Source organism: Syngnathus typhle, linkage group LG13 (assembly GCF_033458585.1).
Source record: "Syngnathus typhle isolate RoL2023-S1 ecotype Sweden linkage group LG13, RoL_Styp_1.0, whole genome shotgun sequence".
In the NCBI taxonomy this organism is placed as follows: domain Eukaryota; kingdom Metazoa; phylum Chordata; class Actinopteri; order Syngnathiformes; family Syngnathidae; genus Syngnathus; species Syngnathus typhle.
Window position 1 is genome coordinate 5247054 of NC_083750.1, and position 22707 is coordinate 5269760.

Genomic DNA, 22707 nt, shown 5'->3' on the forward strand with positions numbered 1-22707 from the left:
TCCTGTGGTAACCAGTGACACATAGCCCGCAGACACATCCAATGAAAATATGCAAGGAAAACATGGCAAAAGATGTGATTTGCTGAAAGGCTGTGGTGAACAGATAAAAAAAAAATAAAAACGTTTCTGGAGAAGCCACAACCTGTTGCGGTCACAGCAGGTGGCTTCAGGGTAATTGTGTGTGTTCATATGGGTATAAATATTTGTGTTTTCAAAGTTAGAGCCCTTTTCCACTTTAAAGTGACTAAAAGGCCAGATATGGAATACAATTTACAGAACTACAACCAACACAGTGAACTCATGTTTTCCCAATCTGTTAAAATACTGCAAACCAATCAGTCGTAACTAAATTCTTGAGAAAGTTGTATGACCAACAATAAACAAGACTCAATTGGAAACCGTATTATATATTTACTTTGGTTGTTTGTTGGGGTCTATAATTTGCCTGACGATCCATAACATAAAATTAAATCTAAAAGTGTGAATTTCTAGTTCATTTTCATAGCACAGTGTATGTACATGGATTTAAGTTTTTCTTTAATCCTGCAGAATTCCACTGTGTGCAAGCAACTTGTTTTTTCTCATAATGACGAATACCACTGTCAGCTCCTCATTTGAAAACGTAACACGTACATCACACAAATTAAGGGGAATAAAAGCATGTGGGTGCACCTCCTGAGCAGTCTTGATAGCGAGTTAGACCTCAAACTGTTATGTCTGCTCAAATTTACTCTGATCAAAGAACCAACACTGTTTCTCCTTCATTGCCTTTATTTGTGGCCAGAAGGAATCTGCTAATACACAATGAAAAAAACAAAAACAAAAAATGAAGATAATGAGTAGACGGCAAGGTGAAGCACTGGTTAGCACGCCCACCTCATAGGTGGGTGCGGGTTCGATTCCACCTTCGGCCCTCCCTGTGTGGAGTTTTGATGTTCTCCCCGTGCCCGCCTGGGTTTTTTTCTCCAGGCACTCCGGTTTCCTCACAGATCCAAAAACATGCTTAGTAGGCCGATTGAGCACTCCAAATTGCCCCTAGGTTTGAGTGCGAGTGCGAACGGTTGTTTGTCTCTGTGTGCCCTGCGATTGGCTGGCAACCAGTTTAGCGTGTTCCCCGCCTACTGCCCGATAACTGCTGGGATAGTCCAGCAGGCCTGCAATGGATGGATGGAATAAAAGCTGAAGCTCCACATAGGATAAGTGGTTTAAAAATTGAATGGATAGATGTATGGATGGACAGATTGATGGATGTTTATAGTAAGCCTTTTTTTATTTGTATCGTTTGGAATTTTAATTGGAGGAAGGAAAATGTATGGCTTTCAAAGCACTGTGTTTGTACTTGAAGTGATCATTCATTTAACTCATCTTCTTAAATACGTTTATGTATTATCTTTTTTCCACAGTTACCCAATTTACACACATCCACAGACAGGGTTGTGAAGAGAAAAGGGGTTCCCTGACCTTTTATTGTCCCACGGTATGACATCTGTGCAACAGATGTAGTCATGTGTCTGCTGCTGCAAGAGCAGACCAAAACATCCAGGCCTTTCTTTGGCAGTCTGAAATGTCTCTGTTCTCATTACTTTTCTGTTTTGTTCCTGTGGTTCTGTATATTCTCTCTAGCCTTTCTGTCAAAGTATTCTCTGTGTCTGAATGACTGGAAATACTTGAAATATCTTTAATTTCATTACATTTCTTTAAGGCCTGCAGCACACAAACCAAGGCAGTCGAATGTGACTAATGTGTGCGGAATTCTGTAGCCACTTTTCATATGTGTCAGACTGCCAGTCATGAGTTTTGCTTCAAATCAATATATGAATCACAGATTAAAATCTTCACAGTGACACACACGATGAATCAAAAAGTCCATGCCAGATCCAACTGGCCGGCAACATGTTCTTATCAATACAATGTCCTGTATATCTGTATATAGTTTAATCTAAAGGTATTAGAGAGGACCATATTTAGAATTTATTTTGTCTCAAATTTCTCCCCACATACCGTGAAATATATATATTCTCTCTGTTGGACCAGAACCAATTGTGAATAATGACAAGATTGGTCAGTTAACTTGTCAATCAATCTGTTTTTCGTGTTTTATTTCCTTGTTTATATCCATGCTTGCTCACGTCACTGCGTCAAGTACTCTGCATGCGTATACTATTGACAAAAATGACTTTCATTATACGGTCCTTTCTTTGCCTCTGTGTTGTAGGTGTCTATGACAACTGTTCCCATTCACTGAGTGAGAAGGGCTGGTCAGTAGGAATTCGCACCATGGATTCTGCAGGCACCAAAGATGCACGGTTTTACTTCACGCTTCGCACAGACAGAGCCTTGAAAGCTACCACTGTTGTTAATCACCAGCAGTACAGAGCCAATGTTTGGACACACCTGATCGTGACTTACAATAGCCACAACATGACCTTGTATGTTGACGGGGCCAAGGTATGTAGTACTATATGCACTTTTAGCATATTTTGCATGCATTTTGTCTTCATTATTTAAGTACCATGTCTTCATTATATATTTTGGTGAAATTACAAAATTGATTTTAGAATTAAAAAACTATGGATTCAATTGTTTGTCTTATCTTCTTGGCTATAATTTTCCTCTCAGGTGGGAGAAAGCAATTTCCAGTTGGGAAATCTCTATAGCCCCTTCATGAAGTCTTGCAGAACCTTCATCCTGGGCAGTAACCAACCAGAGCAGAGACAAGGCTTTAGAGGCCAAGTAGGAGGCATAGTCTTGTGGGACTATGCCCTAACTCATGAAGACCTGCAGATGCGACCTCTCCCAAAGACGGAGCCTCTTGTGGCTCTGTGGGCTGACTTTACAAATGTAGCTATCTTGGATTTTGTCTCTCATCCCTTGGGCCATATCAACACGTACACAGAAAGAAAGATTTCAAGGTTTCAAAAAATATCTGGCTATTAAGAGGAATTTAGCTCATCAGAGGCCTAAAAAAGAATGCATCAACTACTCATTTTGTCAACTTCGTTGCTCGATGTATCGTGTTTAAAACCAAGGCTTGTCTACCAGTATGAGTTAGTGAAAAAAATTGTGTACGTGTTGACATTGCCAAGGTGTCTCATTTGATATTCACACTAAAGTAGACTGCTGCAATTTGTTGCAGTATCATTTATTATCTTGACTTCCTGTTTTAAGGTGGAACAGATGTGGACTCCTTACAAAGTTGGATTTCATCCAGCTGTCATCACCACTCCAGTCCCCGATTTAGAGCTTGTCTCCTCTTTTTTGCCACCACCCTGCGGTCTTACACCTTGTGACAACACTGACATAATTTCTGGCTACAACAATTACTGGCCGCTCCGTTCACCCAAACACGTCCGCTACAGGATTATTAACCTCTCCAATGATGATGGTGGAAACCCAACTGTGGTACAACCACAGATTCACCTCCAACACCAGGCTTTGATGGATGCCTTTCGCCCTTACAATATCACCCTAGAGTTGACTGTACATACAGTTCAAAACAGTAGCCTCCGGCAGCGTTTTATTCTTAGCAACTGTCGAATTGGGAAAATTGGAAACCGCCATTGTGATCCAGAATGTGACCACCCAAAGACAGGCCATGATGGAGGGGACTGCCTCAGGCTAGGGCCCTGTTACAATTGGAAGAGACAGGATGGAGTTTGTAACATGGAATGTAACAGTATACATTATGACTATGATGATGGAGACTGCTGTGACCCAGAAGTGACAGATGTTCTCAAGACCTGTTTTGATCCAGAGTCACCCAATAGGTGAGTTAACAAATGTTATACATTTCAGTAATTATGATCTTTGTGATGCTAAGCGGTTTGGATAATGGATGGCTGGATGTTTGTGATGCTAAGACTTCAATAACATAGCAAAGGTGGTATACACATGGAAGATAGGTACTGCATACTTTGAGTTGTCAATATCACATTTTGGAAAGAAAGCTAAGCAGCAGTTCTGGTGGAGCACTGCCTATCCAATACAGCCAAGTTGTCACAACTTCAGTAGGGATTAACCAGCAAAAGTGTAAAATCCAGGTCCAGAAAGTAAAAACCATGCCACAGTTTGGCTTTAGCTACAAGTACTTGTAATCAACCAGCAGGTAAAAGAGAAAGCTCCCAAGGTTATGCTATGTTTTCTTTGTTAATTATATATTGTGTTCGGAGTTGTAACACAAAGGGCAGAAATAAATAACATCCAATTTTTTGTGTTCTTTTTGGTTTGTGGCTGCTTTTTACAAGAAAAACAAACTTTGTGTTTATTCCACTCTATTTCTGTCGTCACATGGGTGCGAAGATCCTTGTTGACCAGTCACGGAACTTATAACTTATCATACTTAGTTATAAAGTAGATATTTGATGCCACAGCACTCCTTTAGGTGTCTCGTAAAATCTTCTTCAATGGGTCACGAAAAAAACGAGTGATTCTTATATTCAACTGAATTAGATAAAAACAACATATTTGCACTAAAACAGGCTTTAATTGTAGGCATTATCTTGTCGTAACATGATTGAAGTTGCTTTTTATCTCATTTGGTGCTGAGTTGCAATTTAGAAAAGATATTATGAAGTTGAAGACTATAAATTCTCAAGTAGTTAGGAAAATAATGTTACACATGCAATGTTTATTCCCCCCCCCAAGTAGAACAGCTGGAGACCTGGTGGTATAGACACACATAAACTTGAATTATTAGTTTTTATGACCAAATGTTTCCCCCTGGAGGACTTAGGAACGTTAAATTCATAGGAGTGGAATAAAATTATATCGCTACTACTGTTGCAGATCTAGTGTTGCATAACTGATCATTTAGCTGCAACTCTTTAAAAGTTCCATGATTTACACGGATGGCACGGATATTTACAAATGAAAAACATTCCCAGTGCATCACCACTAAGGGGTTATAGTGGTGGTTTATTAGTCATACTTTGTACCCCACTTGTGAAAAATTGGATTATTTATTATCGAGTCAGTATTTCCGGTTAGAAAATCCTTCCCTTTCACCATAAACATGAACATTTTAATATGCTGGGGATACATAAAAATGAGTCGTTAAAATGCGGTCCATTTGACTGTCAGAACTGAATGTTTCTGGAAAATGTATGCTCTTCACTAGTGCAGCCAGAGTTGTTTCAGCTCTCACTCAGGTGTGAGAACTGAAGCAACTCTTAACTGTCTCTTTCTAATGACTGGCGGATAATTACAAAAAAAAACTAAATACAATTGAGAATACAGTTGTGAGACTAAGTAAAACCTTTTTTTTTTCCAGGAATAAAGTTGAAATATGAAAAAAGAACATTATCAGGTCAAAAGTCAGAATACAGTGATCCTTCGCTACTTTGCGTTTCACTTTTCGCGAATACGCTACTTCGCGGATTTATATGTGACGGGAGAACGATGTTTAAATACAGACAAACTCAGAAATCTTACAGGAATAATAATAATAACAATAATACTGATTTTACTGGAAAAGATACGTTATAATTCCTTGAGGATTAGGAAAAAATGTTTTTGGGAAAATAAAGTTGTCATGTGACAAAATGATGTACTTTTACCGGACAAAGTCAAAGTATTACAATTATTATGTACGTAAAAGTGGAAAATAACCTGTACCTAAATAAGTTTAAAAACAAACAGCTCTTAAAGATTAAATTCAAATATATTGTAGTATTTGAAAGTTAAATACAACTGATCTGTATGATGCATTGATTCTTTTGTGTACCACTAGAGGGAGCCCACCTACCGCTGGTGCTACTACTATCAAACTTTGACAATCACTCTAAGGGAAACCTTAACTCTGATGTAGGCTTTGACAAAAATGACTGATACCCCTGCCATATATAATAACAGGAAAAAAATACATCTTGGCCCTTCAACTGTGTGTGTGTTAAGGGTTTTGATATGTTCAGAGGCAGCGTGTAGATTTCTTTTTTTTATCTTTTAATGACATCTAGTGGTGAAGTAATAGAATACAATGACCTACATTTGAAGCGTGTGTATTTTGAAGCACGGACACTACGGTGTCACACTTTGCAACCCTCCCACTAATTTCTTCAACATTCTGTCATCATTAATCAGCATTATCTGTGATCGGGTGGTTTGTCTCCTTCGGGTATCCATAGCAGAAAGATGGCAGCAAAACATGAGAAATTGTGAGGCATGACCCATGTAATATAATTTTATAATAATTTATAATTTGACCTCATATTTTGTAAAGGAAAAAAATAAGATAGAACATGCATATTAGTATAGAAATTAAAAGAAAACTTTTACACTCGCCCTTCAAGTGTGAATGATTCTTTTTCCTGAGCCCCTTTCTTATAATCCTTAGTTGATACATAAAAATAAATTCTCATGTTTGAATGTTTCGAATCAGTATATCTTTCTTTCACCTTTTCTGCTTCCACAGGGCTTATATGAGTGTGAAAGAGCTTAAAGAGGAGCTTCACCTGAGTGGCAGCGAGACCCTTAATGTTTTCTTTGCCAGCAACTCTGTACGAGAAGAGCTGGCAGGAGCTGCAACTTGGCCATGGGCAAAGGAAGCACTTACGCAACAAGGTAATTAAATAATATTACTTCCACCAAATAACTGTTTTGTCACCATGTTAGTTGTGTTACTATGCACACTGAACAAAAAAATATAAACACATATAAACACTACACTTGTTTTTGCTCCTATTTCTCGTGACTTTTCATTCTGTCTAAATTTCTGTTGTGCTGGGCTACCTAATAATTTTCAGTCTCAAATTAAAAACTGAGTCTTAAGATTTTTTTTTTACACAGTTCCAGTCTTCCTGGTGACTTGATACAACCAAATACCAATAGATGAGCTCTAACAATAACGTAAACAAAAACGTTGCCAACAATCACAAGAGCGGCATTAAGGGAGGGGAAACACCGGTGAAAATGTGACTCGTCCGTGAAGATTGAAAGAGGAGCAGAGACTGAGTGAAGATTCACCGCTTAAAATGACAAAAACTATGAATGAAAGAATAAGATTTAAATAGTGAAATGTGCATAGTTCTTGCCTCTAATTTTTTCCTTCAGTTTCTGCATTTGGCATCTTCTGTTATGGTGTATGCTTTGTATTGTCCAAATGAGATGGAGAGAACAAGATGGTAAAGATTTCCTGGCATATTGCCTCTTTCCTCTCCCAATCATTAAACCACTTTCCACTGAAAAGGGCAAACCAACCCAACAACAAAATCCAGAAATGCCAGTGTGAGCGCCGTACAGTTGCCACCCATTCCCACTATGCAGCTGTTCTTAATATATTTATTACCTTTCCTCTTGTTTATGCCACCACTATTCACTAATATATATCACAACTAACACTAAATCAAGGAACATGGAAGTATTGTTTTTGCCTTAAGAATATTTGGCTCTGTTCCTCAGGTGGAATGGTCTTGAATCCATCCTACTTTGGCACACGTGGACACCACAACACTATGATCCATGAAATGGGCCACATATTTGGACTGTACCATGTCTTCAAGGGAGTGAGCGAACGAGACTCCTGCGATGACCCGTGTCAGGTAAAACTGCTACAAGCTTTTGATTTACATGAAATTAAACTGTTCTGTATTTTCTTTTTCTTGGGAAAAAATATTGTTGAATATTACAAAGATGCCTCTAGCAATTTGTGATTTTATATTCGTAGCTACTGACTTTTTTCAATATTATAAAATAATATGACAGAAATTGGCTTGTCATCTGCTGTCTGTGTAATGTAAAAAAACTCAGCTGGATAGTTTTTCATTTATTTATGTTTGTTTTGTCCTGTGTGTAGGAAACCACCCCATCCATGGAAACCGGAGATCTGTGTGCTGACACTGCGCCAACACCCAAATCCAAAGCTTGCCATGATCCCGGACCTGTTAATGATACATGTGGCATCACCACGTATCAGGACACCCCTTATAGTAATTATATGAGTTACACTGGTGAGTAAATTTGGAAAAATAAGTAAGCGTGATGGAAAAATATACATTCTGAATGTTTAGCATACCAAGTGATAGATGAAGTTGATGAGGGTTGGAATTCAAACAGAATTTCCACTTGATAAAATGTCCTTTTTTTTTTTTTCCCCTTTAACAGATGACAACTGCACCAATCATTTTACTCCCAATCAAGTAGCCAGGATGCACTGTTATCTTGACTTGGTCTATCAGAACTGGTTGACAGAACGTCGACCTGCTGCCGTACCTCTCCCAGCAATGGTGACTGACCAGAGTCAAGATTCAGTCTCAATTTTTTGGGTTGCACCATTAACTGGGCCACTCTATGACAGGTACTGTTGTACTGTTGTATTACAAATTGCTCAATTCCTGACAAAAGCAAAAATATCCATAATGTGTTTTTCTCTTGTCCTAGCTCCCCCTCCCATGTGGCTGCCATCAACTGTGGGGAGTGTGATAAAAATGGTGTTTTCCACCAATATGCCTATGAGGCAGCTTCACCTCGCATCTGTGACACGTCTGGCTATTGGGCACCTGATGAGGCTATTGGTCAGTCAAAACATTCATATTGGCTTACTTACATCACAGGTGTCAAACTCAAGGCCCGGGGGGCCTGATACGGCCCACCACATCATTTTATGTGGCCCGCGAAGACAAATTGTGCATCAAATTCGCGTGTCATTACTAGAATTGCAAATTGTCTTCACTTTAAATAATATCTGATTTTTTAAATATTTGACCAGTTTTAACTCGTCTGATTTGAAAACGAGTCATTTGTCACTTTGTTTTGCAGTTTTTACAGTATATAATATGAGGTGCTCATACATTTGGGTTGATAATGGTCATAATGGCCCTCCGAAAGAAGCTATGACTACGATGCGGCCTGCAAAAAAATAGAGTTTGACACCCCTGATTTACATAGTCTGGCCTGCATGTTGCATGCTACATACATCATGTCTAAATGAATAAACTGATTGTCTGTGATATTATGACAAGATACATTAATGATGGTCCAATTTTGTTTTGTGTTTTTGAACTCCAGGCCCACCTGATGTTGAGCAGTCATGTGAGCCGAGTCTCCAAGCATGGAGTCCTGAACTTAGCCTTTACGATAGTAACGTGACATCACCTTGTCCTGAAACGGAGGGCTGTACCCTTACACTAAAATTTCGCTACCCCGTTGTTCCACACACTCTTACCCTCTGGATAACATATGTCTCAGCAAGTAAGTCTCACTTTATAATTTGTAGTACAGTGACACGCTACATAAACACTAACCTTTGGACACATATAACATTCGTCAAATTATACGCTTTTAAACCCGTGGGGAGGTTGTATAAGGTTTTGTTTTTCTACTGACTGCCTCAGTGGAAACCCATGAATGTATGTATGGTTGGATGACTTTCTCATGGGAGGATAGTATGGAGCAAAAGTATTTGGATCTTGACAGCATTTACGTATATGATTCTGCCGTCATATATCACCACAACTGATGTTTAAATGAAACTAATAGGCATTCATCCACTCCATTCATTTACCACTTCTCAGATAATCCTGCTATTGCGGACATAGAGCTGATAACAGACACTGGTAAAACTATGAACCTTGGACCACAGCACGTCTTCTGTGACATGCTCTTCACCCTGCGCCTCGATACCAACAATGTTGCCATCAGTGCCATAAAGCTCTGCACCTTTGATGAGAAGATGGAGATTGATGCCGCAATGTTGTCTTCTGGCCCCGGTAGTCATCTCTGCTCTGGCTGTCAACCTTTGCTGTATCGGATTCACCGGCAGCCAGCCTTCACCAGCAAATTGCCATTACCTCAGACCCAGCAGACGTTCACGGACAGGTAACCTTTAAGTGATTATTGACATGTCTGTCCACATGTCTGTGTATTTTCCCGTTTTCCGGTAGAGTCATGTGTGCCTCATCTCCCAAGTAAATTAAAGATATTTTTTTTTAATCGGAACATATCTCATCTATCACACAACAAACATTTAAGTAAAGAATGCACTCAAATGAACTGGTGGGAGTTGAGTTATGAGGAGCTGAAGGTCAGCTTGGCCTTGATGTGTGGAAGGTGGAGTCTTTTAGAATAGTGATTTTGGCAGGGACGTAGGAAGGAGCAAAATGGTATTAATTACAGGCCATAACCTGAAAAGGGAATTAGGGAATGTACTAGATCGTAAAAAATAAGAATCTAGAAAAGAGATCAAGAATTAAGTGGTGCAAGACGATTTGGAGTGGGATGAGAAGTATGAGAAATATACAGCAAAGGTAAAGCAACGTAAGAGCCAGCATATTTTTTGAAACAGAACCAATTGTGGAATCAGAGGCCATAAACACTTGGATTTAGTCTGGCAGTTCAAAATCGGACCGTTTCTTCCTGGGTGGTTTTGCCCAAAACAACACAGACTTTTGTACAAAACAACCCAAGTATTGTGTTTTTTTTTTTTTTTTTTGCAAAACACCTCAAAGTTGGATTGAATTAACAATTTTGAGAGTGTATGCAGGCACAGGCGTGAACATGCAAAGGCCCAAAATAAAACGCAAAAATTCAAACTCAAAACCTCCGACTGCGAGTCCGACTCGCTAACAATCTTTCACCGAGCTGCCATATCTCGATATCACAGTTCAATATTAAGTTAGAATGTATTTAGAATGGAATAAGGATTCCTTCCAAGACCAGTATAATCCCAACAAACCCTACACAGAATAAAGCTGTTGTGTAGCTAGACCTGTAACTTCATGAAGCCATACATCTAAACTCAAGTAAATGTTCTTCTCTCCAGTACTGTAAAAAGGGGACAAAGGTATGAGTACACGATCCAAGTGGAGATTGGAGGTCTTCTCAGCAATTCCTCCCCATCTCTTTTTTACACTCATGGGCAGCCCTACTGCGGCGATGGTGTCCTTCAAGGGTATGCATGTTTTATTAATGAATACTATGTGGATATGTACGGTAATTTCCGTACTATAAACTGTTACCCTTTGCACAAGCTTTGAACCTTGCGGATCATAGTCCAGTGCGGTTGATCTATGGACTTTTCATGATTTTTATGATATTTTAAGAGGAGTTATTTTGGTAATATGGGTAATAGAACTGAGGACATTTCATTTAAAATACCTGTGGCTTATAGTACGATGCGGCTTGTAGATGAAAAACAAAACAAAACAAAACAGTATTTTCCCCTAATTTTAGCTAGTGCGGTTTATATTCAGGTGTGGTTTATAGTCCAGAAATTACGTCAATCCACCTTTATTAAGACTAAAACGATAGTGACTGTGCTGTCTCTGTAGGGCAGAAGAATGTGACGATGATAATCTGCTAGATAGCGATGGCTGCTCTAAGAAGTGTTCCACGGAAAAGGGCTTCAACTGCATTGGTGAGTCTCAAGAAGCACGTGTATGCAAACAGGACACACTGTTTAGCGTAAATACATTTAGCAGTTCGTTTATGTTGGGTTTTTGATACATCTGGCTGCAAAATCTGCTGTATTCTAAATAAAAGAAGTGGCTTGACTTGCTGACTGTGATTTTTTATAATACCTGTACCTTTTGTAATACTTACAAAAATTGGTGAGATGTTTTTTATCTTTATTTTGGTAGCACTGTTCATTTCAGGCAGTCAATTAAGAATCGAAGGATAAGCGCTATAGAAAAGGGATGGATATAAGGACATTCAAGGAAAACATGAGACAATGCGCATGCGTGGACACCCGAACTGCAAGCATTGCAGATGCAGATTTGTCCTGGTGTGGTCTTCAAATATTAATTGAAGTTAACATTTATTTCTTGGAGTCTTTTAATGTCACTAAGCCTGATAGTGTGGACTTGACATGGTTACCATTAACTGTGTCCAACAAAAATACAATTTAGATTTGCTCAGATTTGGTTCACTGACAGGCAAGTTTGTCCTGCCAGATTTATACTAAATCTGGATACTTATTCTTTCATAAATCCTGCTTTCTTTTGCTCTTTTTCCAAAAGGTGAACCCAGCCAATGTTATGTTTTTGATGGGGATGGCGTGTGCGAAGAGTTTGAACGTGTTTCCAGCGTTCAGGACTGTGGTTATTTTACACCTTTGGGTTACACAGACCAGTGGGCATCTACTGCTACTGCTTCTCATCAGGACCCTGACCACTGTCCTGCTCACGCAGCCACTGGCGAACCATCATTTAAAAAAGTATGACACATAAACCTTGGATGATTATAAACGCTTTTATCTACTAGCAATTTGACAAATGGCATCTTTGTGGAATAGATGAAATTGAATAAGCAATTCAACACCGCTAAAATCCGCAAAATAAATTCACCAAAAAAAAAAAAATATTCAAGGGGCACGTTCAGATGTGCGCTGCGACACATGGAGACTAAGTGACTAGCGCACAACACTTAAAAGTAATGAGAGTAGCTGCTTCGATTGAAGTGAGCTATGACCACTCCCTCTCAGATCCTGCGTTCTTCTAGGAAATTACAAACATTGGGTCTAAATCCGCCTTCACGGAGTTACACTGTGTGACCGTCTGGATTCATGCCAATCACAAAAACCCTCTTTCCAAATATCTTCTGTTCTGCTAAAAATGTGTTTTGTTACAAATAATATCTAATAATGTCTTGTTTTGTGAATGGTTGTAGTCTTTTAAATTGGGTATCAGATCTGGATGTATAGAAAACACACAACCTTGTCTGAAATGCCAGTCAAAGAAGAAAATAACAATAATGTATAAAGGGCGTGTATAAAACCTGCTGTTTTATATTTGCTCTGTAAAGCTCTGTAGGTACCAGTACATGGATGTGAGTGAAAAACAGCCCACTGATGCATGGTTCCCTTGCACAGCTCATTCTGACACAAGTAATGACCTGGAACATCCATTTTGGCTGAAGGTAAGCCTGTGTAACTGTTCTTTTTTAGTTTGTGTCTGGGTAGCTATACATTGACTTTCAGTTTGATTCACATATTCTTACCCTCAGTAATGACTGAGTTTTAGCATAACAAAAATATTTAAGGTAAAGAATGAATGGTCTTTACATCCATCCTGCATGCTTTGGTACAAATTTGACCACCCACTCAAGACATCATAAATAAATGTGCTACGATTGGTTTAGAACCATTGTTGCTATATTTTGCAAGGTCTTTACAAAACAGGCGTTTTGAGGGCCTTCATCATCATTATGTTTAGTTTCCTCTTAAAAATATTTCATAACTTGAAATACAAAGTTTAGCTTTACCTGTATTGTCCAATTCCAAATCACCCATTTTCTCTTGAATGAAACTGGCCACAATGAAAGTCATACAAGAAAATTGATGGTTTTTACTGATGTCTTTTGCTCATAATAAATTGTGTATTGAAATGTTTTTGTGCTATAATTATAGGTAGGATTTGCCCATTCCGGAGTGGCAGCTTCTGTCATGGTGTATCTGGCTTCAGATGGGTCATGGAGCGGGGAACACTGTCAGAGGACTGTTACAATCCTGCTTTCTGATACAATTGGAAATAATCATTCATTAGGTACTTTGGCTATTGAGACGTTAGATGTATTTACGTATATCAAAAATAATGATGTGGTATTCAGCATTAAGACGTCACAGTCCTGTGAAAACAGCACATTAAACACTGTTGTCATTTATATCTGCAACTCAATGAAGTATTTCCATTTAAGGAACGCATAACCTCTCATGCCATCGGAACCCATTGGTGGTTAACGTGACCCATGACCTCTCTCAACCTTTCTACCTCACCTCATCTGTTATCCTCTTCTTCTCCTCCTCATCTGTGGCAATCGGGGGCATAGCCCTAAGGACGTCCTGCCACTTCAGCACCTTCGCCGTGACTGGGTGCGCATCAGAGGGTGGGCTCTCCCACAGCTACCTACGTACAACACACTACATAATCTAATGCGCATGCTTTGCTTGGGATCATTCTGCAAAAAAACAAAACAATAGATCTCAATATCAAGGCTGGAACAGTGTAGATTCTAAGTTTCTCTCTCTTTTTTGTGCCTCCGCTTCCATCCTGTGTTGCTGCAACAGCTGTTTGAGACAGACATGTCAAATGGACAGCTGCAGCCCGCCCCAGATAGAACATGCCTCTGTCAGGTAGGCCTTGTGTAGCAATATGATATTTGTAAAATGCTAACTGATCAAAATCAAATGTGTCCTTGCAGGTGTATTGGAGGTGGGCAGTCGTCTCACTGCACTGTTCAGTGTCACTTTGGTTTTAGCGTCACTGTCCTTAACGGGAGGGAAATTCCACCACACCAGGTACAATGAATAATGTCTCATGTTTTACAGCATTAGATGCGGGCTTTATTAATATTTAGATATATTTATTAACAAAACCTAAAAAATTACAGAGAGTTCTTTTTTTATTCTTATCCTCATTCTCTTCTTCTTCTTATTATTAATATTATGTTAACATGAAATAATACAATAAAAATAATCACATGGAATGGGACTAACTAATCCTTTTAAAAAGAGAAATCTTGTAGGGGAGTGAAATATATTGAATATATATGAATATATTCATTAATAAAACCTAAGAAATTAGAGATTTATTTTCTTATTCTTATTCTCATTCTCTTCTTCTTATTATTATTATTACATTAACATGAAATAATACAATAAAAATAATCACATGGAATGTTACAAACTAATCCTTTTAAAAAGAGAAATCTTGTAGGGGAGTGAAAACACATTACATGTTTATAGTTATATATACAATTGATTATTGATTATACAATCCCTCTCACTTTTGTGCCTCTATTGTTTCCAGAGACAAACAGAGACGAAATGTTTTCATGGTTTATGGAATCGCGCAGTTAGCTGCCAACCTCTCGACTGTGGCCTGCCTGATCAGTCTCATGTGTACCATGCCATATTCAGTTGTCCCTTGGGAACGACCTATGGAAAAGAATGCTCCTTTACTTGTGGCTCACCGGCAATACTTCAAGGTAAACCTCAATATTTTCCAAGTATGGTTTGATGTGTTGTTGAATAGTTGGTGTAATACGTGCATTGAAATCTATATATATTCTGTTGGTTCATTTGTAGCACCACATGGGCATTAAGAAATTGACTTTTCTTCTTCTCAATGCAAACATGAAATGTCCCAGTAAATTTACCTAACATACAACATCAGATGTTTTACTCTTGAGTGGTTTAGAACTTATTTAGCCTTCACGGCCTCAATGTCATGGTGTTCCACAGGGTTCAATTCTGGAGCCTCTGCTGTTTTCAATGTCTGCTGTCTTTGGGTTCCATCTTAAGGAAACATGACATTTCCTTCCACTGCTCTGTGAATGATTGTCAGACCTATGTCCTGCTGAGCTAACAAAAGACACTTTATCACTGAGGCCACTTTTGTCCTTTCTAGATGAAATAAAGATCTATATGGTACTCAATTACTTGTCTTTCAATGATAAGACAGCAGAAGTTATGGTGTCTAACCTCATTGCCCCTTCCCTACACTCCATCTTGTAGACTTGGGCTCCCTGTCGCCTCATCTAAAGCCAACATTCTCAAACTTGGGTCTGAAACTGAACAGTGATTTTGAGTTTGATCGGCAGATTTGTGCAGCTTTTTTTCATTTTAGGCAGCTGGCTAATCTAAAGCCTCTTCTTTCTCAACAACACTTTGAAACAATAAATCATGTCTTTGTCACATCTCGGCTTACGGTGATCCACTTCATTCACCGTTATCATTCTTTGGGATGGGAATTTATTTTCTGGAAGTCCATTTGTTTGCATCCCTAATACTACAGGCTTTTACGTAAAATACTCGTCTCCCTTCCATTCTTTCAATCCATTTCCCCCCTCAGATGTACCATTTTTCCATCTTTGAACATTCAGTACATTCTTGAAATGATCAAAACGAACAAACGTGATGCACGCTTACTTGTCTGTGGTCGACAAGCCACAGTGAATGCTCAAATGTCATTGTGGAGTCAGCAGTACGACCCCGTTTTTTGTGATCTGAAAACAGATTGTGCAGAAAAAATGAAATTTGTGGCTTTTGGTTACATATTTTTGGATGCCACTCCAAAGGCCCGTGTGCTTGTCACGAGTCACGAGTCACGAGTCACGAGAATATATCCATTACCAAGTACAACTAATAAATTTGGATTATACCAGTGCCAGCATGTCTAAAAACATTATTTTCAACTATTAGACCCTATAAATGTATGATTACTTTAGAATGTTGGTACTTAAACTCAACATTCATGTTCCATGTAAAGACTGAAGTAGTATATTATTTTTGGGCATTGCAAAACATTTTATTTTCCTCTCTGTATTATCACAGGACTAAGTCTCAAAGGAAAACAAGAATGTTAACTGAGACAAATCAGTCCACAATGTGACCTACTTGTTCCACTGTGTACTATTTTATCTTAAAGTTCCATTTTGCAGGATTTGTGGTTCCTGTCTTGGGCTCGAGAAAAATCCACACATTCTCCAAGAAATACAATGCTGAACAGTTTGGGATTTGAGAATGAGAGTAGGTAGAAGCAATGATGGGCAGGCAAAGGACAATGACCAGAATGGGATGGATAAAATTTTGCAGATTAGATGTGCTCTAGCCTCATTGTATAACTAGCAACTAGTACTGACTTAGCAACCTCCTTAGAGATAATGAACATCCATTATTCTGCATTGATGTGGCCAAAGTAAGAGTTTGCTTGTGTGAGGTAATTTCTATAACAGCAACTCCTTTTTCCTCATCTCCTACTGTGTATCTCCTGTCTTTCCTCCCCTCCCTCTTCTTAGGAGACAATGACAGGTTGGTATGTTTGGAGGATGGTTTGTGGTCTTTTCCAGAGGCTTATTGTAAGATCGAGTGCACGGAGGCTCCAAACATCCCCAACGCCAAGCTGCTAACAGCAGAGTGCCTGTCCTCAAGCCATGATGTTGGCTCCACCTGCCGTTTCAAATGCAACCCAGGCTTCTATGTATTGGGAAGCCTAAAAAAGAAGGCACCAAGGTGAGTGTTTTGGTGCTTTTAGTGAGAATAGTACTTTGGAATATCTAAAAAAAAATACATCCATCCTAAGTGACTGACAAAAAATATGATGTTGTTAGAGTGCTCACTCTAACTTATTTTTGCAAGAACCACTCAGAAACAGTATGCCCTTTTTAAGCATTTGCAAATGGAGAGCCATTCGTCGCTGTGCGTACAGCGATGATCGAATGAGGTCTGACTCTGGCCTCTTGCAAGAGCATTTTTATTAATAAGAAAAAGGGTGGGGATGAGAGTGGACTGGATGGAGAGGAAGCCCTTGACCTCTAGTCAAAGCATAGCAGGGGGTGTTTTACGACGTTGTGTAGGATGGGACAAGCTAGGTTATTTATTACAGGTTACGTTCCAACATAAGCATAAAACTAATCTAGCTAGGTTATTTATTACAGGCTACATTCCAACATAATCATACGATCAAGATAATCTGGAAAACCCTGACAATGTAAACTTCCGTACCTCCCTACGTAATGAAATAAATTACATTTCCATCAGCATGATAAAATCCAATGATGGGAAAAATCTTGTCTACATTTACAATGCAATATATTGACACCTAAATCCACAACAATGGTGCTTTACACCATGTGCACAGTTTTAAAGACGTAATTTGACATTTTGTATTATGTTAGAGTATACGCAACATGCTCACAATCCAGTAAAATGCTTACCACTTGTTATATTTCATTGCCAGTTGTACTCAGTAACTACCTGAACAACCATTAAAAGGAAACTGTTGATATGCCAGGTTTGTACCCTGCTTCAGATGAACTAAATCCCTCCCTTACATAGTTTAGTCTGTTATGGAATTATTTTTATTTTTATTACTGTGATATGAAACTGAGACAATATAGATTCATTGTTTTTTCATGGAGCAAATTTCCATTTAGTAAGGTGGAAAACAACTTCATGTTAAGATCCGTTTGCAGCTTGGTAACTTTATGAGTTTCACTTTCTCAAGCAATCGTGTAAACATTTTAATAACCCCTGATGCTTTATTAGTTCAATGTGTGAAGTAGAACAGCAGCTGCTGTGAAAGAGCTTTAAACAAGCTTTTTTAATGCATTTGACATGTGAACCCATGTGACTTGCTATAGCACATAATGATGCATTCACATACAATGCATTTTACTGGAGGGTGGGATGTCCTGTGTAGCTTGGTATGTTTTTCTTATTGAAACAGTAAAAGTATAATGGAAAAGTTGGGGGGGAGGGGGTCACTGAGTGCATCCACAGTATACCATGTATATCTGCTCGCACTTCTTTATATCAAAGTGAAACCTCAAGTAATCCCAATTCATTGTAACACAACATCAAAAGACATCCCTGTGGTCAGAGTCAACTAAGCACAGTTTAATTTTCACCTTCCTTATCTTGTTATTGGAATTACTGGATGCTGACCTTTCAAAAACTTCAATAATCTGGCGTAGAGTTTTCTTACTCTTGTGCTTTTTTTAGGAAATACTTCCAGACTGAGTGCCTAGAGGAAGGGCAGTGGAAGGATACCTCATGTGAGCCCATATCTTGCCCAGCCTTACCTGGTGTTTTCCAGGGCATGTATGAGTGCACCAATGGCCTCTACTATGACACGCTCTGTACGCTGCAGTGTCCAGACGCGAGCGAAAATGTAAGTGTTTGGACAGAAATCTCCAGACTTAGAGCACATTCCAGTCCATTGTGTAAATCACAATTTAATTTAAGGCCTGTGGACGATTTGTGTAATTACCGTATTTTCCGCACTATAAAGCGCACCGGATTATAAGGCACACCTTCAATGAATGGCCCATTTTAAAACTTTGTCCATATATAAGGAGCACCGGATTATACAGCACATAGAATAAATAACTCGACGTTGCTCAAACGCTAATGCAATCACAATATAGTAACACTCGAAATAGTGAAAACAATAACATATCAATAGCTCAATGTTGCTCAAAAGTTAATATCACACAACACACAAAATAAACACGTAAAGCTTACTTTAATAAATTAGTCCTCATCCACGAATCCATATTGGTCCATAAATAAGGCGCACCGGATTATAAAGCGCACTGTCGACTTTTGAGAGAATTGGAGGTTTTTAGGTGCGCCTTATAGTGCGGAAAATACGGTAAATGAGTTTGCTGCACGTGTAAAATACAAAAATAATTCCTGATAGAATGATGCATTGTCATTTGATGTAAAACGCAATTGACACTAAAGTCTTCTTTTCTTACGGCTCCGGGTACTTCTAGAAATACGTATTCTATTTTATATGAAGAATTACTGAATAGTGTGATTTACTTTGCTGTTTTACAGATTGTAATTCGCTGCACTAAAGATGGTGAATGGACAGCACACTTTACCATGTGTTCCACACTCCAAAGATCTTGCTCTGCTCCATCTGATCTAAATTCTGTAACGTATAGCTGTAATGGGGGCATGGAAATTGGTGAGTAAAATTAACACTGCAGATATTGTTTAGTGGCAAAACGGTGTCATTTTCAACTTCATATTGAAACAAGGAAATTCATTTTGTATTTTTTTCTGTGCAGGAGCTGTTTGCTACCCAACATGCATTTTGACCCTTCATGACCCAGTGGTTCTGCCCAATGGCTCTACAGTTAGTTCTTTAAAACACTGGATGCTTCCCATCAAACTTCAGGTGAGATGTACATGAATAGTACTCAGGCGTTAGTTTATAATGATAGTTATAATTCATTGAACAATTTGCTAAAATACTTTTTCTACGTCTGCTCACTGTTATCAAAACAAGTCATATTAATGAATTTATATATAGATTTAATATACTTGATAGTTGACATGACCTGCATGTCGAATGTGAAGTCAAAGGTCAAAGTAGTACATGTTCGTATTTTGTGGTCGACCAGTCATAATTCCCAACGTATCTATTGTGGTATGCTGTCCAGGTCACCTTGTGAAATTTGAAAACCATTGGCAGGTTTTGGAAAAAGTGGTTGTTTTGTTTCCCTGTTGCCATGTAACGGATCTGGACTGTCATGAAAGCTGAGGCACTGAAAAACAGCGAAGAAATAAATCCATCAGAATAAATAATGCATTGAAACAGCTGGTGGTCTGAAGAACAGCATGCAGTAAAATGAGTTACTTGCCGTTTATCCATCTTTATGGATTGATTCATATTAAGTTGAATTCCGCGTATATATAATAACTCTTTTGCCGGCACTCTTGCCTTGCCTGTTTCCCTGCAGGGCTTGGGTCCACCTGCCACTCAGCTACACTGAACTTTGACACCAAATATAATTGTTTTGTTTTTATCAATGAGATTCTGAAGCAGTAAACACCCCAAAAATATCCTTGAACAAAATGTAAGATATTTTGTAACAACAAACCCATAGGCCTCATACTAACTGTAGTCTATTTCTGCTACTGAAAGAAACAAAACTTTCTTGTGCTGCAACTGTTGAGGCAAATCTTAGATTTATAATCTGTGCTTGCCGCAACATGAAGGTGGTAGGCTTTCAGTGGTCTTTAAATGCAGTGTTGAATAAAGTTTTGCACACAACTATGCTTTTCTACAGGCTTGCAGACAGATTGTTAAAAACATTTGAACATTTTATCCAGCAAGCCGAGCAATGTGATCTTGCTTCTTTCATCATATTGTAAGCCTAAAATGTTAGGGCTGCAGCGACGCAGTGTCTTAAGCATCAGTGTCACCTAAATGCCAGGAGGGCGCTGAGAAAAGTAAAAGAATTTGTTTGCAATTGATTGAAACTAATGCCCCCCCCTAGTTCTGAAATATCCTTCATAGCAACTTTCCACTAAAGCGAGGAAAAGTATTTAAATATATTAAAAAACTTTTTGGACATAATCAGATTTGCTGAATAACAATACAATGTACAATACAATATGTGGTTGACATTCCTATTTGATCAGATTTTTGACCAAATAATTGGCAGGATTTTCTCTGAAAACATTTCTCAACTACAACAGCCTATCACATTCCCAGGGTGTATTTGGATGTGTGTCCAAATGTTTTTTGCTTTACTGGAAATAAGTGGATTGTCTAAAAGGAAAGGTTGCAGTTGGCGTGAAATTTTCAGGAAACGCACTCACACAATGAACAAACTTGTTGGACTGCCAGATTTTGCTTGAAACTTGGCTCATGTTACAGCATCATATCTCATGAATAGATTCTAAATGAATGCTGTCAACACTGACTCACTTTTGCCTCGCTTTTGGGTGGTCGGTTAACCTGCCAGTCAGTCCGCGAATCTGACCTCAACAAGGTCAAATAGTTGGAGAGAGCTTTGGTTGCTTACAGCATACTCTTGACGTTGCCTTGTGTTAGTTATCTCAAATATCTACGCTCCCTGACAAGCCAACAAGGGAGAGATTGCCTTTTTGCTTGCTTTTGGCTGAACACCTTGACTTATGGTCAATGAACAGTTGTGAGTTGAGACCAGTAATTATATTTCTTATATTCCAAGTTTTTTTTTAAAAAAAATATGCATAACACTTTCCCTTTAAAGCCTGCATGATCAGAGACTTGGGTCAGAAATGCACTTTCAACCCAGGGGGGGATCAATCCAACCTTTTTGAAAGATTTGGATGTGCTTCTTCACATGCTGACAGCTTCACTGCATCACACTCTGCAACACATCAGCAAATGCTGAAGGTTACAATTGGAGGAGTCGATCCAGAAAAGACCTTTGCAAATGGAACAGATGAATTCCTTAGGCCTCTCTGTGCCTTGTCTGAACAGAAGCTAGACAACTTGGTGGTGATTGTAAGGGCTACTGACCAACAGAGGTCCTAAAAAGATCCCGTTAGGGCCCATTTGGAGCAACATTTAAGCACTCAGGTTTTGAATATAAAAATAATATCACATTTTTAGAACTGTGGGAATTATTTGTAACTTTTCACTTGTGTTATATTTCTTCATTTGGAATTGCTGAACTTGCCTTGTTTTGTCTTTTGATTTCCAGACCATTGTCTGCACGGGGCTGATGAAGTGGTACCCAGCCCCTGAAAACATTCATTGCATTCAATCATGTGAGGTAAGTGTCAAAACAGTCGAGTAGTATTGCATCAGTAGCTACTTGGTTGCGCGTGAATATATTTTCCCTCAGCATTCCGTTCCTGTTCCGTTAAACCAGGCCAACAACACAGGCGTCAATGTCACCCAGATTTTTGAGACGATTAAATGCGTGAATGTCTTTTTCAATCTTGACTGACATTGTGTCTGACCAAGAAACATTAAAATATTTATAGCTTCACGGAGATAATATTTCACAGATCTTGATGTTTATAGTCCAGTTAGAAATGTGAATATTTTTAGAAGAATATTACGCAACCCAACATGAAGTTGTAAATACAACTAATCGTTAAAAGATTATTAATGACACTCTGTATTATGTCAGTATCAAGGTGTAAATGGAATTGAGCTATTGAATTCTACATTTAATGATCAATGATGAAGACACAATAAAAAGGTGGTTTGAATCATCTTGAAACATCTTTTTCTATATTTCGATTTGACACAGAAGTGTTTCGAATTGCACAACTTCAGGCTCCACCACATCAAAGTGAAGAAGAAATATAACTTGCTCAGTCCAGCAAAGGTTAAAATAATTAACTGGGGTTGCTAGTTGAAAAACATACCTAGTTTTTCTTTTTTTCTTTTTCTTTTTTTAATCCATTTTGTGTGCAGCATTAAAAAATGTAATGATCACTGGAAAGCAAAACATTATTCTATTGTCGTTTCTCATCTA

General features: G+C 38.6%; 1 protein-coding gene across 1 annotated transcript in view; it reads left to right on the plus strand.

Annotated features, from left to right (window-relative positions):
• Positions 1-22707, plus strand: part of pappa2 (pappalysin 2) — a 28578-nt gene that overhangs the window by 2028 nt on the left and 3843 nt on the right. The window contains exons 2-25 of the mRNA XM_061295913.1: positions 2216-2448; positions 2620-2841; positions 3169-3767; positions 6410-6558; positions 7396-7535; positions 7790-7943; positions 8098-8290; positions 8374-8507; positions 9001-9183; positions 9507-9810; positions 10754-10882; positions 11262-11347; positions 11952-12148; positions 12736-12849; positions 13340-13475; positions 13627-13801; positions 13997-14062; positions 14131-14227; positions 14739-14916; positions 16729-16942; positions 18434-18602; positions 19274-19406; positions 19510-19619; positions 21922-21993. Coding sequence (XP_061151897.1) covers positions 2216-2448; positions 2620-2841; positions 3169-3767; positions 6410-6558; positions 7396-7535; positions 7790-7943; positions 8098-8290; positions 8374-8507; positions 9001-9183; positions 9507-9810; positions 10754-10882; positions 11262-11347; positions 11952-12148; positions 12736-12849; positions 13340-13475; positions 13627-13801; positions 13997-14062; positions 14131-14227; positions 14739-14916; positions 16729-16942; positions 18434-18602; positions 19274-19406; positions 19510-19619; positions 21922-21993 — 4187 coding nt within the window. The remainder of the gene's footprint in view (positions 1-2215; positions 2449-2619; positions 2842-3168; positions 3768-6409; positions 6559-7395; positions 7536-7789; positions 7944-8097; positions 8291-8373; positions 8508-9000; positions 9184-9506; positions 9811-10753; positions 10883-11261; positions 11348-11951; positions 12149-12735; positions 12850-13339; positions 13476-13626; positions 13802-13996; positions 14063-14130; positions 14228-14738; positions 14917-16728; positions 16943-18433; positions 18603-19273; positions 19407-19509; positions 19620-21921; positions 21994-22707) is intronic.